Source organism: Amblyomma mixtum, chromosome 8 (assembly GCF_055824585.1).
Source record: "Amblyomma mixtum isolate Tamu chromosome 8, ASM5582458v1, whole genome shotgun sequence".
In the NCBI taxonomy this organism is placed as follows: domain Eukaryota; kingdom Metazoa; phylum Arthropoda; class Arachnida; order Ixodida; family Ixodidae; genus Amblyomma; species Amblyomma mixtum.
In genome coordinates, this window is record NC_143019.1 from 15,351,511 (window position 1) to 15,367,831 (window position 16,321).

The 16,321-nt window shown below is 45.9% G+C and overlaps 1 protein-coding gene and 2 long non-coding RNA genes across 5 annotated transcripts in view; 2 read left to right on the top strand and 1 right to left on the bottom strand.

Moving 5' to 3' along the window:
- The window catches only part of LOC149331449 (uncharacterized), a 51,345-nt gene that overhangs the window by 12,950 nt on the left and 22,074 nt on the right, over window positions 1–16,321 (bottom strand). The gene's annotated exons all lie outside the window — the stretch shown is intronic.
- The window catches only part of LOC149331450 (uncharacterized), a 43,181-nt gene that overhangs the window by 10,474 nt on the left and 16,386 nt on the right, over window positions 1–16,321 (top strand). The window contains exon 3 of one of the 3 annotated variants that reach the window (XM_089556595.1): window positions 6,071–6,362. The exons of 1 other annotated variant lie outside the window; for it this stretch is intronic. In XM_089556595.1, coding sequence (XP_089412721.1) covers window positions 6,071–6,308 — 238 coding nt within the window. In that variant the 3' untranslated portion in view covers window positions 6,309–6,362. Of the gene's footprint in view, window positions 1–5,167; window positions 5,361–6,070; window positions 6,363–16,321 lie in introns of those variants that run through there. One more of the 3 variants, XM_089556596.1, reaches the window with a different exon arrangement.
- Window positions 10,960–11,307, top strand: LOC149331451 (uncharacterized). The gene is made up of 2 exons (XR_016284846.1): window positions 10,960–11,003; window positions 11,124–11,307. It is a non-coding gene; the product is annotated as an uncharacterized LOC149331451 (long non-coding RNA).

The window sequence follows — 16,321 nt, forward strand, 5'->3', positions numbered from 1 at the left end:
CCTAATCGTCCACCCAACCAATAACCGGGAAAGAGCTGATTTCACTTCATTTTTTGCTTGAAAGTAAAGTTGTTACTAACACCATGCTACAAATGCTTTTCCCGCCTGAAGAATAAGTAATGGAAACCGAGTGCTCGTTCTGTCAAAGGTAACGTTTACATTTCGAAAATGCTATAGCAACTGGCCCGAATAATCGGGTGAGTGTAAGTGTCAGCTCCGAACTGAATTCTCGAAAACTGCACAAGTGTGCTTTCGGTGAAGAGTGAGTGTTATGAAAAGTAGGAGAGACTGATGTTATATTCCGAGGGTTGCCTTGCGTGAGCAATTCGAACTCGAAGGCAGGATGAACGTTATAATTGTAATAAAAAAAGAAAAAGAAATGAGCACAGTTTTTGCATTGACTGCTGCGCAGACATACAGGCCGGAATGTATTGCGAAACCTCCCCCGGTCTGGTTCCGGTCCTAGGCCCGAGCTAAATGATGCAAGTGCTCTCAGCAGGTGTGTGGACGACCGTACGCAGAAAATGTTTCAGAAGGCTAGGCCATTAGGGTGTGTCCCCGAAGACAGTACAGGATTTCTTAAAAATAAAAGTAATGAGTTAGAACACTTTTTTTCGGCTTAGAATTGTCAGCTGAGTATCAGAATACAGCTAACACATTCTAAATAGCAGTCTGATTAACAAATACTCATTAGCTGTCTTTTTAACTATTACTAGTAGGCTGCTTAGTTATTGAGACCCCTGTAGCCTATCGTAATTTCTACATCAGTTTTTATAATTTCGAAAATACGCTTACCCGCGACGGTGTGGGCCAACAAATCTTGGCTATTTCGACGAGTTACGTGGCTACATCGAGGCAAAATGCACGCTCTTTCAAGAAGCTTGGAGGCACAGCAAACTCCCTAGTGCATGTAAGACATCGAAACAGACAACGTTTGTTGTGCCACAGCGCTGAGGGTAGCCGTTATTATTGTAAAAACTTTGGATGCTACTGTGGGCTGCAGGCCTCTTAAAGGTGCAGTGAAGCGAAATCTGAACTCGTCTTTTTGCCGCGGGAACTCAATCTACACGTTTCTCGCATTCTTAGAAACTGCGATTTATTGCCCTCTGTGGTCGATTTCCCTAATTAAATAAAATTAACGTCCGGCTCCCACCTTTTTTTTTGTTTTGAATTCTCCCCGTACGGTGGGCGGAGTCGACCAACGCGCCACCCAGTGCCGTGGCGGCTTGCCGCTGTGCCATCGGCGGAGTAATACGTATGCTTCGTCTCACAAGATGTTTGCAGCACTACGGAAGGCAGAGCACTCTCGTCCAAACACGGCTGCAGGAACACAAAAAATAGTCCCTCGAATATTTGAGCAGTGTAGGACTATTAATCAAACAATGAGCACAGCAATTGAAAGCATAATGTGGACTAAGTCGCCGCGGTGGCTCAGTGGCTATGGTGCTCGGCTGCTGGCCCGAAAGACGTGGGTTCGATCCCGGCCGCGGCGGCTGAATTTCTTTGGAGGAGAAATTCGAGGCCCGTGTACTGTGCTATGTCAGTGCACGTTAAAGAACCCCAGGTGGTCGAAATTTCCGGAGCCCTCCACTACGGCATCTCTCATAGCCTTAGTCACTTTGGGACGTTAAACCCCATAAACCAAACCAAACCATAATGTGGACTGGTAGATTTAGGTGGTATAGAGTGCTTCAATCACTGGTGAAATTAACAAAGCCCGTACGAACACAGCTCTGCGGAGGCTTGCTGCGAGGTAGTGATGCATCGCCATTTTCCAACATGGCGCCGGCCGAGTCGGTTGTGTCGTCAGTGTGCCCTACACCGACAGTGCGCTGTTTTTCTAAGCAGACCATCGCAGTTGGCTTCTTGAAGTGCTTCGTGTCGAGAACGGGGGCAGTTCAAGTACGAATGCGCTCACCAAGAGGAGGGTAAAACTCACTCAGGTGAGCGAGCGAACGCTTTACCAGTGGACAACGCAGACGTTGAAGGCGGGCCGAATGTTGTCCCTGAAGAAGCCGGCTGCGTTACAGCAATGGACAACGCGCCATATCATTCTGTGAAGCAGGATAAAGTGCGGCGGATGAGTAGCCTCAAAAAAAGACATAGACCTGGAAAACGGGTCGCGTGGAGTAGCGACATGGTGAAGGCCGAGCTCATGAAGCTTGGCAACAACGTGAACACAGGTGGGGACCGATACCGTGTGGACTGCAGCGCCGAAGCTGCTGGCCGTCTCGATGTGCGCCTGCCACCCTACCACTGCCAATCGAACCCGATAGAGTTTGTTTGGAGCGATGTCAAGGGCTTCGTCGCCAGTCAAAACAAGACGCTTAAGCTCTAAGACGTGGAGCCTCTGGTTTGGCAAGGCACCATGCAAGTGACTACTGAGAAATGGAAGAATTACGTGCAGCATGCTATTAGTGAGGAAGATGGGATGAGGAAACTGAACCATGTCATTGACGATGCTGTTGACCAAGGACCATCTGTTGTTGTCAACCTGGACGACGACACAAACCAGCAGAGTTGAGTGGAGTTGTGATGGGCCCCATTAATGTGCTAACGTACGCGCGAAAGTCGGAGTACCCTCGCAGCGTCTCTCATGAGATATTGCAGACACCGTAGCAGACGGCTCCGGATTAATTTTGACCGCTTGTGCGTTGACTAACGCAGCGCATGGGGTTTTGCATTTCGCCAACATCGACATTCGGCTGCCCCGGCCTGCATTTGACCCTTGCATTTGCTTAATAGTGTAGTGGCCATGCTGGAATAAATAAATTCATTTAAACATAGCAGGAACATTGAAAATAACTGTGACGTGACAACAGAGGAAATGATGCAAACAGGTGGCGACAGAAAAAAAAGAAAAAGTGGGGCCAGTGCGTCTGGCTAAGAAGTACTTGAAACTGGGCTTGTTGGTGCATATTCGTGAAAGTCATGAGAGCGCAAAACGGGGACACGGACGAGGAAGGGAACAGGACGAGCGCTGCGTCTGGAACGGGCGTCTGCCTGTACAAAAATAAACAGACATCAAGCGCCCCCTGCTAGATGTAGAAAGAAGCTAATTAGCAGTACGCCGGCCTTCTTTTATATGGAACGAGCCACCTGATGTCCAGCCAGGTGGATTGAGCAACAGGCGCGTAGGAACACACTAATGTAGTGCGCGCCATCCTGATTGGACGAGAGAGCTCTACCTTTCGTAGTGCTGCAAACATGTAGTGAGACGGAGTATAGTAGCAAATAGTCCGCGCGTATTTTGCGACTATATTATCTGCGAATGAAACTATTTATTCGCGGAAACCAAAAAGACAAAATAAAGCGAAAGCAAAGCTTCCACGGGACTGGCTGAAGGCACTCCACGCATTGGTCGACTACGCCCACCGTACGGGGGAGAAGTAAAAAAATAATGGCGGGAGCCGGACGTTAATTCGATTGAATTAGAGAAATCGGCCACACAAGGCAATAAGTCGCAGCTTCTAACAATGCTCGGAACGTGTTCAGATTTTTCTTCACTGCACCTTTAATAATCAAGGTTCGTAACAGTAACAGTTTAGAAGATAGCTATTGAATATTGGTTTATCGTCTTGCTAGATAGCACGTAGTAGCTGCATTCTGATGTACTACACCGCCGACAGTGCGAAAAAAGTGCTTTATGAACACAGAAAGCCTATTTTAGAAGAAAAAAAGATGTGTAAAGTCTGAAGTTGAACACTCACTATATACAGCCTTCGCGGTCGCGTTTTGCTAGTTTCCCGGCAGCTGCGCACCACTGCCTGCAGGCTTCTCTAGAGCGAAGGAGTTGCTATCGAGGTTAAAACATGCAGAGAGTGCAAAATCGAAGCGGCGGAATGTCGGTGCGAAAAAAACGGGTTCCCACGGGCCAAACCAAAGATACGGTGTACGCGAGACGACTGCGCTGCATGAGTAAATTCAGCGGGGAACTACTGATTGCGACCGCAGGACGTTGATTGGCACGGTGCTGGAGGTGCCGTGGAGGACAGCTGCGAGCGTACATCGACCGGACATCCGGAAACGCGACGTACGCGTCTGGTTTTTTGTTCCTGGATAATTGTTTTAGCATCCTCTCATATCCTGATGTCCCGTAAAAAAAAAAAAAAAGGTCTGCCTAGTGTCTTTCTGATGTGTGCTCGCTGCGGTCTATTATGGTATTTGCAGCGCCATGCCTATTAGTATAACGATATAAAATGATCATCATAAAAGGAAATTGTTTACAGTGGCTGCGGTCCTCATCGACTCTCTCTGCACTTTCCCCATGTTTGTGACATGCAATATTGCTGTAGCAGCGCGTGAACTGCACAATGTAGAACTACGTAGCGCATTCAAGACGGAGGCCAGTAATTAGAGAAGACTCGCTAAGTGTTAACGGTTCCACTTACCGGATTCTCGCAGACTTTTGTGGCAAGTGGCCATCAATTCGGCAGTTGCAACGGACTGTGATAATTGGAAGTGGTGAGCCATTCGCACAAGGAGAGTAAATTCCAATGATTGTCTGCAGCCTGCACCTTACGTTGCTCAGTTGTAGCAAGGCGATATGGACCAGCTGGCAAAGCAATATCTAGAGCTAGTGAATTTTACGTTGTGCAGTGCGCGTGCTAATACAGCAACAATACAAGACACGAAGATGTTGACAGTGCAGAGAGAGACAATGAGGAGTGCAGCCGCTGTATTGTGCGTACTTTCATGAATGTGCTAGATATTATGATACGAAAGGGCACGCTGCTGCAGGTGCCTGAAAGACCGCAGCAAGCACACACTGGGCACGCCCTTTTTCTCTTTTTTTTATGGAACATCAGGATATGAGTGCATTAAAAAAAAACAGTACGTAGCGTTTTCGGATGCATTTCAGTATCAACATGCTGCTGCAGGTACCGTAGAAGTCCACAATAGCAACCAAACACCGGCCAGACATCCGAAAGGCATCACGCACCCTTCTTTTTTGTTTGCTGGACGTTTTGTTTTTCATGAACGTTCATGGAACAAAACGTCCAGTAAAAAAAAAAAGAGCGTGTGTACGTGGTGTCTCTCGGACGTCTCATCAGTGTGTGGTTGCTGTGGACTTCTGCGGTGCCTGCAGCAGCGTGCGCACTCCTCCCGCGAATGCGGAATGATGAGAGGAAAAAAGAACCGTTCTCCCCCGGGGAAACCTCCGCAGGAGCAACGGGCATCCGCCCTCTGGATACCCGGGGGACAGCGAGAAGAAGAGCTGTGCGAAAAAGCACAGATCCTCCCCTTGTCCTCCACACACGGCGGCCGAGCTGTGACGCTGGTGGGATCACCAGCCGCAGTTTTTTCGACAGCGATCCGCTGTGCCTGCGCTGGGAATCGAACCAAGGTCGGTGGGGATATTCGCCCAAGCATTGCCAACTGGCGCGCTAACCACTCGGCTACCGTGTGGCTCTGTTTCTTGTCGGCGTCCGCGAGTGCTGATAGAAGGGAAGCGAAGAAGAGCGAAAGCGAGCATGCGCGGGGGATGCGGTTATCTCGCCATCGGGCTTGGAGCGGCCGCACTAGGGCGGAAGTGCGATAGCGCGTGGGGCACCAGCCCCGTCATGGTGGTTCGTCCGTGCAGATAAAAGAAAGGTGGGAATGCCAAAGCCGCAACTTGAAACACGATCGGTGCGATTGTTCGGCGGTGAAAAAGGTAGCCGCGCGGCGAGGCAAGATGGCCGGGAACCTATTGAACGGGTATGGCTTTGTTGTAGGTGTAGAAGCGCAAGCCAAAAACTTGTGGGATGCTTTAGCGTACGTACACAGTAGCACGCAAAAGCGTTGGAGGGTTGTTACATTTGGGATTCCTGCTGCCCCGTATCGGTAAGATTGACAGGTCGGGAAGGGACCTGTCGGTAATGGCGCGCGCAAAGGAGCGTTGTTTCTGTGAGCGAAACGTATGTAACCTCCTGGTAATTAATGATTCGTGAATGGCAGACATTTTCTGGCATGTGCGTGGCCTACCGCACAGAGATGCTGCCGTACTAATAATGGCAGTGTCACGTGCATTGAATGAGGAATGCGTCATCGGAGTTGTAACGACCATATGTAATCTCCACCCTCGCAGGCAGTGGCACGGATGGGAGGAGCGGAGATTTCAGTCCCAGGCCGAGGACAAGGATTGCGTGGACACTGGTCGTGGTGGGGCCACTACCCAGCCTGGAGTGCTCTTTCACACCTGCACGAAGGGACAGCAGGATATAAGTTACTGCAAGAAACACAAGGTTGCAACGGCAGTGCCATCGCGAGAGACCACTTCAAATTCGCAGGAGTTCGTAGGATTTCAGGTACTAGACAGAGTGTGATGCGTTTCATTTATTCATTATACACTGTTCACTTTCCATTTGAGACACTAGACTGTGTAACTGGTCGCTTTCGTTCAGCATACACTCTTCATTTTCCATTTCAGGTACTAGACAGTGTAATGGATATCATGTATTCAGTATACACTCTTTATTTTCCATTTCAGACACTAGACTGTGGAACTGGTCTCTTTCGTTCAGTATACACTGTTCATTTTTCATTTCAGGTACTAGACAGTTTGATGGGTTGCATGTATTCAGTATACACTAGACTGTGTAACTGGTCGCATTCGTTCAGTATACACTGTTCATTTTTCATTTCAGACACTAGACTGTGTAACTGGTCTCTTTCGTTCAGTATACACTGTTCATTTTTCATTTCAGGTACTAGACAGTTTGATGGGTTTCATGTATTCAGTATACACTAGACTGTGTAACTGGTCTCTTTCGTTCAGTATACACTGTTCATTTTCCATTTCAGACACTAGACTGTTTAATGGATATAATGTCTTTTGTAGACACTGTTCATTTTCCATTTCAGACACTAGACTGGGGAACTGGTCTCTTTCGTTCAGTATACACTGTTCATTTTCCATTTCAGACACTAGACTGTGTAACTGGTCTCTCTCGTTCAGTATACACTGTTCATTTTCTATTTGAGGTACTAGACAGTTTGATGGGTTTCATGTATTCAGTATACACTGTTCATTTTCTATTTGAGGTACTAGACAGTTTGATGGGTTTCATGTATTCAGTATACACTCTTTATTTTCCATTTCAGACACTAGACTGTGGAACTGGTCTCTTTCGTTCAGTATACACTGTTCATTTTTCATTTCAGGTACTAGACAGTTTGATGGGTTTCAAGTATTCAGTATACACTAGACTGTGTAACTGGTCGCATTCGTTCAGTATACACTGTTCATTTTCCATTTCAGACACTAGACTGTTTGATGGGTTTCATGTATTCAGTATACACTAGACTGTGTAACTGGTCTCTCTCGTTCAGTATACACTGTTCATTTTCTATTTGAGGTACTAGACAGTTTGATGGGTTTCATGTATTCAGTATACACTGTTCATTTTCTATTTGAGGTACTAGACAGTTTGATGGGTTTCATGTATTCAGTATACACTCTTTATTTTCCATTTCAGACACTAGACTGTGGAACTGGTCTCTTTCGTTCAGTATACACTGTTCATTTTTCATTTCAGGTACTAGACAGTTTGATGGGTTTCATGTATTCAGTATACACTAGACTGTGTAACTGGTCTCTTTCGTTCAGTATACACTGTTCATTTTCCATTTCAGACACTAGACTGTTTAACTGGTCTCTTTCGTTCAGTATACACTGTTCATTTTCCATTTCAGACACTAGACTGTTTAACTGGTCTCTTTCGTTCAGTATACACTGTTCATTTTCCATTTCAGACACTAGACTGTTTAACTGGTCTCTTTCGTTCAGTATACACTGTTCATTTTCCATTTCAGACACTAGACTGTTTAATGGATATAATGTCTTTTGTAGACACTGTTCATTTTCCATTTCAGACACTAGACTGGGGAACTGGTCTCTTTCGTTCAGTATACACTGTTCATTTTTCATTTGAGGTACTAGACAGTGTGATGGGTTTCATGTATTCAGTATACACTAGACTGTGTAACTGGTCTCATTCGTTCAGTATACACTGTTCATTTTCCATTTCAGACACTAGACTGTTTAACTGGTCTCTTTCGTTCAGTATACACTGTTCATTTTCCATTTCAGACACTAGACTGTTTAACTGGTCTCTTTCGTTCAGTATACACTGTTCATTTTCCATTTCAGACACTAGACTGTTTAACTGGTCTCTTTCGTTCAGTATACACTGTTCATTTTCCATTTCAGACACTAGACTGTTTAACTGGTCTCTTTCGTTCAGTATACACTGTTCATTTTCCATTTCAGACACTAGACTGTGTAACTGGTCTCTTTCGTTCAGTATACACTGTTCATTTTCCATTTCAGACACTAGACTGTGTAACTGGTCTCTCTCGTTCAGTATACACTGTTCATTTTCTATTTGAGGTACTAGACAGTTTGATGGGTTTCATGTATTCAGTATACACTGTTCATTTTCTATTTGAGGTACTAGACAGTTTGATGGGTTTCATGTATTCAGTATACACTCTTTATTTTCCATTTCAGACACTAGACTGTGGAACTGGTCTCTTTCGTTCAGTATACACTGTTCATTTTTCATTTCAGGTACTAGACAGTTTGATGGGTTTCATGTATTCAGTATACACTAGTCTGTGTAACTGGTCTCATTCGTTCAGTATACACTGTTCATTTTCCATTTCAGACACTAGACTGTTTGATGGGTTTCATGTATTCAGTATACACTAGACTGTGTAACTGGTCTCTCTCGTTCAGTATACACTGTTCATTTTCTATTTGAGGTACTAGACAGTTTGATGGGTTTCATGTATTCAGTATACACTGTTCATTTTCTATTTGAGGTACTAGACAGTTTGATGGGTTTCATGTATTCAGTATACACTCTTTATTTTCCATTTCAGACACTAGACTGTGGAACTGGTCTCTTTCGTTCAGTATACACTGTTCATTTTTCATTTCAGGTACTAGACAGTTTGATGGGTTTCATGTATTCAGTATACACTAGACTGTGTAACTGGTCGCATTCGTTCAGTATACACTGTTCATTTTTCATTTCAGACACTAGACTGTGGAACTGGTCTCTTTCGTTCAGTATACACTGTTCATTTTTCATTTCAGGTACTAGACAGTTTGATGGGTTTCATGTATTCAGTATACACTAGACTGTGTAACTGGTCGCATTCGTTCAGTATACACTGTTCATTTTTCATTTCAGACACTAGACTGTGTAACTGGTCTCTTTCGTTCAGTATACACTGTTCATTTTTCATTTCAGGTACTAGACAGTTTGATGGGTTTCATGTATTCAGTATACACTAGACTGTGTAACTGGTCTCTCTCGTTCAGTATACACTGTTCATTTTCTATTTGAGGTACTAGACAGTTTGATGGGTTTCATGTATTCAGTATACACTGTTCATTTTCTATTTGAGGTACTAGACAGTTTGATGGGTTTCATGTATTCAGTATACACTCTTTATTTTCCATTTCAGACACTAGACTGTGGAACTGGTCTCTTTCGTTCAGTATACACTGTTCATTTTTCATTTCAGGTACTAGACAGTTTGATGGGTTTCAAGTATTCAGTATACACTAGACTGTGTAACTGGTCGCATTCGTTCAGTATACACTGTTCATTTTTCATTTCAGACACTAGACTGTGTAACTGGTCTCTTTCGTTCAGTATACACTGTTCATTTTTCATTTCAGGTACTAGACAGTTTGATGGGTTTCATGTATTCAGTATACACTAGACTGTGTAACTGGTCGCATTCGTTCAGTATACACTGTTCATTTTTCATTTCAGACACTAGACTGTGTAACTGGTCTCTTTCGTTCAGTATACACTGTTCATTTTTCATTTCAGGTACTAGACAGTTTGATGGGTTTCATGTATTCAGTATACACTAGACTGTGTAACTGGTCTCATTCGTTCAGTATACACTGTTCATTTTCCATTTCAGACACTAGACTGTTTGATGGGTTTCATGTATTCAGTATACACTAGACTGTGTAACTGGTCTCTCTCGTTCAGTATACACTGTTCATTTTCTATTTGAGGTTCTAGACAGTTTGATGGGTTTCATGTATTCAGTATACACTGTTCATTTTCTATTTGAGGTACTAGACAGTTTGATGGGTTTCATGTATTCAGTATACACTCTTTATTTTCCATTTCAGACACTAGACTGTGGAACTGGTCTCTTTCGTTCAGTATACACTGTTCATTTTTCATTTCAGGTACTAGACAGTTTGATGGGTTTCATGTATTCAGTATACACTAGACTGTGTAACTGGTCGCATTCGTTCAGTATACACTGTTCATTTTTCATTTCAGACACTAGACTGTGTAACTGGTCTCTTTCGTTCAGTATACACTGTTCATTTTTCATTTCAGACACTAGACTGTTTAACTGGTCTCTTTCGTTCAGTATACACTGTTCATTTTCCTTTTCAGACACTAGACTGTTTAACTGGTCTCTTTCGTTCAGTATACACTGTTCATTTTTCATTTGAGGTACTAGACAGTGTGATGGGTTTCATGTATTCAGTATACACTAGACTATGTAACTGGTCTCATTCGTTCAGTATACACTGTTCATTTTCCATTTCAGACACTAGACTGTTTAACTGGTCTCTTTCGTTCAGTATACACTGTTCATTTTCCATTTCCATTTCACTAGACTGTTTAACTGGTCTCTTTCGTTCAGTATACACTGTTCATTTTCCTTTTCAGACACTAGACTGTTTAACTGGTCTCTTTCGTTCAGTATACACTGTTCATTTTCCATTTCAGACACTAGACTGTGTAATGGATATAATGTCTTTTGTAGACACTGTTCATTTTCTATTTCAGACACTAGACTGTGGAACTGGTCTCTTTCGTTCAGTATACACTGTTCATTTTTCATTTGAGGTACTAGACAGTGTGATGGGTTTCATGTATTCAGTATACACTGTTCATTTTCCTTTTTAGACACTAGACAGTGTAACTGGTCTCTTTCGTTCAGTATGCACTGTTCATTTTCCATTTCAGGTACTAGACAGTGTAATGGATATCATGTATTCGGTATACACTCTTTATTTTGCATTTCAGACACTAGACAGTGTGATGTGTCCTATATATTCAGTACACACTGTTCACTTTCCATTTCAGACACTGGACAGTGTAACTGGTCTCTTTCGACCAATTTGCCCTTTTCCTGTTTTGTTGCCTCTTTGGGTTAGTGCAACACGATTACGTGTGAGCGTTCATTTCTCGCGATATTTTTTCCGCTTCGGTCCGGCTGCAAGGGCCAGAAATCTGTATTATATTTAATAAACAGTACACAGTGCTTCAACGCTTTGGCTGAATGTGTACAGCGATGTACTCCGTGCCATGTTGGTCCCATCAACGCTTACATGGCACCAATCGAGTTTCAGGTTGCGGCTTTCGCATTCCCAACTCTCTTTCATCTGCACGGACGAAATACCATGACGGGGCTGGTGCCCCACGCGGTATCGCACTTCCACACTAGTGCCATAGAGTAATATAGAAGTAAAGAGCGGACACTCCCGTAGGCCCCAGCGGCCGACTTTTGTGCACAGCGCACCTAGCGGACCCGGGGAAACGCACTGGCCTCAGAGATGATAGGCTTAACAGGAATCTTGGAGGCTCTACTTTCATTGCGTATTGTGCGTTGTCCACTCTCGCGGAGGAGGCGGTGTCACATTGCCCAGCTGAGCAGCCGGCCACCAGCGTGACGATTACGGAGCACGCAACGATTATCCAGGTTTCGACGTGCAACGCTCGTCGAAAGCGTTTGGCTTTGATCGCTTGCCTGGACGCCGCGGCGAACACGTCACCCACAAGCCGCAAAGGCGTTATGCCACGCATTGCGTGCGCTTGGCGAGCGGCAGTGAACCTACTACGCGCATTCTGTCAGGGTGACAATGAGCGCATCAGTCACTCCGCAGAACGAAGCCAAGACATGCCAAGACCATACTCTTTTTCTTTTTTTTTATTTGCACGTTCAGAGCCATCTGGCGGAAACGGGGAAGCGCCGAACTCGGCCGCGAAAGGGCCCGAGTGTCCGCTCTTTACTTTTATGTTACTCTATGCTAGTGCGGCCGCTCCACGTTCGACGCGTAGCATGTTTCTGCTGGCACGCCCAATCTCGAGATAACCGCATCGCCCCCCCCCCCCCCCGCATGCTCAGTTTCGGCCTGCTTCGCTTCCCTTCTATCAGCACTCGCCGACGCCGTCAAAAGCCAGAGCCGCACGGTAGCCGAGTGGTTAGCGCGCCAGTTGGCAATGCTTGGGCGAATATCCCCACCGACGTTGGTTCGATTCCCAGCGCCGGCACAGCGCATCGCTGTAGAAAAAAAAACGGTGCCTGGTGGTCCCACCAGCGTCACAGCTCGGCCGCCGTGTGTGGAGGACAAGGGGAGGATCTGTGCTTAAAAGCACAGCTCTTCTTCTCGCTGTCCCCCGGGTATCCAGAGGGCGGATGCCCGTTGCTCCTGCGGAGGTTTCCCCGAGGGAGGACGGTTCTTTTTTTTTTCCTCATCATTCCGCATTCGCGGGAGGAGTGCGCACGCTGCTGCAGGCACCGCAGAAGTCCACAGCAACCACACACTGATGAGACGTCCGAGAGACACCACGTACACACGCTCTTTTTTTTTACTGGACGTTTTGTTCCATGAACGTTCATGATAAACAAAACGTCCAATAAAAAAAAAGTGTTCGTGGTGCCTTTCGGATTTCTTGTCAGTGTTTGGTTGCTATTGCGGACTTCTACGGTACCTGCAGCAGCATGCTGGTTGATACTGAAAGCTAACACTCCGATGCCGAATAAAATATTGCAGAGGACACTTGCGCTCCACCTTGAAGGTGGCGCGATAGCATACCGGGTGTTTTTTTTTGAGAGGTTCAAAATTTTTAAAGAAAGGTAAATTCCTTTAGATTTATTTTAACCCTGGGGCTATACCGAGGGCTTCGGCGGACAGCAGGTAAGAGGCAAGCTACTTTAATTAGTTCGCTGATTAACTGAATGCGCTAATTAACTTTTATTTTAGGGGATATGTTGTATTAGCAGAATTGTAGATCGTCTTCCAAACAGTCCAGCCAAGAAAAAAGATTTTCATGCAAAAATGTTTTGCGCGCGTAACGAAGCGAGAAAAAGTCACCCTGGTAGGCAGCTTCACACTGTAACACAGCGCCTGTGACGTAGCTCGCTCCGCCCTGCACTTTGTGTCAATGGCCGCATTTGTTTTTCCAGTCCCGGACTACTTGCTGGCAGGTCTCGGCTTCCGCTCGGACAGGAAAAGCGTCATGGTCACATGACCTACTTGCCATAGGCTGCTTTCGAACACGGCGCCAGAGTCGGGCTCCCCCTCGGTTACCGTACAAGGACGCTGTCATCTGCTAGCAGACGATGCAAGCCACGGCCACTACGACGCCGAAGCAACGCCGTGCGCTCGATCATGATACTGAGTCGATTTAAAGACTGTACTGTCAGCTTAGCGTAGGTGCATTACAGAACTCAGCTTCGGAGGTATGCTCGCCGCTACTGCTTGCGGCGAAGTTCGCACAAAGTAGCCCAACTCATTGCGGAAAGGCGGATAGACGAAAGCCTCCGCAAAAATGTTGACAACAAGCTCTATAGCTGCTCCAGTATACGAGTGGTTCACCTGCGATGATTTCAGGTAAGCGTACAGACAGCATGTGGCAAAACAAGCGAACAAGAACCTCTTGACGACACGAGCAAACAATACGCGCTCGCAGCTCCGAACGCGCGTCCGTGTGCGGTGGATTTCAAGAAAATAAACGAAGATGCAAGAACAAAAAGTCTTGCAATGGCTCAGAGAGGAGCTACGGAGCTCATGTGAAGGTTTAACGCATGATATCGACCTCCAGGGACACGAAAAGCACTCAAAATGCACACGGAGTCTAACTTAATATGGCTGCCAGCGCGGCGCGCAGCTCTCGTCTGCTGCCTTCTCAGCAGCCTGCGGACTGCCATAGGCTAAAAACGAACGCGTTGCTATGGCGATGCAAGCAGGTGGGCGGAGCTTTCGGGCTGCCCGAGAAAAACAAATATCGGACTCGAGTCCGCAAGTAGTCCCGTTCAGTCCGGGACTGAAAAACAAATGCGCCCAATGCGTTTTTGTTCCAGCGCGGCATTCCGAGAGGCCGCGGAGCGAAGCGAGATAAGCAGCGATAGCGCAGGGCGCAGTGAACTACGTCAGAGGCGCTCCCGCCGCTGCGTTACGGTGTGAAGATGCCTACCAGGCTGAATTTTTTGCGCCTCTTAACGTGCGTGTAAAATTTTTAATTGAAATTGTTTTTTCTCGGTTCGACTGTTCAGAGGACGATCTCCAATTCTGCGAATACAACATAGCCCCTAAAACAAAAATTAGAAATGTTAATTAACATATTTAGTTAATCAGCGAACTAATTAAAGCAGTTTTCCTCTTGCCTGGCGCCCGCCGTAGCCTCCAGTATAGCCCCAGTGCTAAAATAAATCTAAAGCAATTTACCTTTTTTTTTAATTTTGGGCCTTCTAAAAAAAACACCCGGTATAGTTGGTTAGGCTTTCTATTCTGGTCAGTTTGGCATCTTTGAACACATTTTGCATTTTTTTTAAATTGTTTCAACTGCTTAATCGATCAATACTGATAGTAATAATAGTGAGTTTATGCTGCACGACGCGCTGAATCCTATGACACCATCCGGAACATTCCGCGGCAAACGGCTGGCATGACACGATTTCTTTTTTTTTATGCAACCCCCAATTATTGCCGGCACGAGGTGCTGTCGGGTAGAAGCCCTCCTCTAGCTTAGAGCATATTCTTAAAAACTGTGCAGAGTCTTAGGTGAAATACCCTTATTCACAATCTGCAAGAATGGCGGCCACGCCTCCGAAGACAAGATTGAGCGATGATGATGATGAGAGGGAAACGTACCAAACGGTTTGCGGTTGCAACTAACCCCGCTCTTAATGCCGACGAGAAGCCTGGCTGGAGAGGTATTCTACGCAACCGTTCAGTATGCATTGCAGACCTACTTATACGGCACAGTCAACGAAAAACAATCGAATTGGAGCATACCCGTCGCTAACTGGATCTCACGGCGACAGAAATAATTAAGGAAAAGAAATTCGAAGAACGAAATTACTTAGGAAACCCGGGCAGGCTGGTGTCACAACAGTGCCCCGTTCCCTGCCTCCTACTAGAAACACGTCAGCCCTGAGAAGAACTGCGCGACTATTAATAGCGAGTCTTCCATTAGATCTGATAACATGGTGAACGTATCCAGCCTGGCACTCAAATCATCGGAATGAGTTCCTCTCTACGTGTCTAACCTTCTACCCCATGACGGGAGAAATTTAGTCAGTTCCAATTATACCAGGATCCAGATAAGTTCGCATGGAACTTACGCCTGCGTGAGTGTTTCCAAAACCGCGAAACAGACCGTGAAATGAACGTACCAGGGACACCCGGCAAATCATGGATTCCAGCCAAACACAGAGGTAAACATTTACATATGTATACATCACTGCTATTCAATAGCATTTCCTATCATCATATTCAAAATCTAAACCAAAAGCAGCCCACAACAACCCCTTAAGTCATCAAGCCTGTGGACCAAGGCGACGCTATCGTTGTTAAGGACAAGACCGATTACTTAAAGGAAGGTTTCTGACAATTCCAAAATAAACACTTTTACACTGAACTCACTGGCGACCCCATAGGAGACTTCGAAGTCGAAGTTAACAATCAGATAACATCTCTCCTTCAAAAACAAAAGATGTCCCAGGATATGTTTACAGCAATGAGACCGGCCAGACCAGTCCCCGCACGGTTCTACCTCCTCTCGAAAATTCACAAACCAAACCGTCCCGACCGTCCCATTGTCTCAAGTAACAGCGAAAGAAGCTCCGAGGAATATGCACTCGTCCCACCATGACCAGCGCCGCAGAACACGTGCGATGGCACTCCATCGAGCGTACGGCTCCGAGCCAGACGCCGTATGGGTGGACGCTGCCTGCACGGATGATGAAGCGACAGCGGGTGTGGTGGCCTCCTCATACTACCTCTCCCTCCAGACACTTCCCCAGAGGCTGCAGAGGAAGCAGCCACTGCGCTTGATATCACCCGCACGGAAGCCCGGTACATTTTAAGTGACTCGAAAACTGCGATTCTAAATTCTGCTCGATACCGAGTCTAAGTCCCTGCTTTTGGCATACTGGACTCGCCCGATGCACCCCCACCCCGCCAAATGGAGCTGATATGGGTGCCTGCGTACTCCGGGAATCCCGGATACGAGGCCGCCAACCATTTAGCCCGAGGTTCTTTAGACCGGGCTCAGGT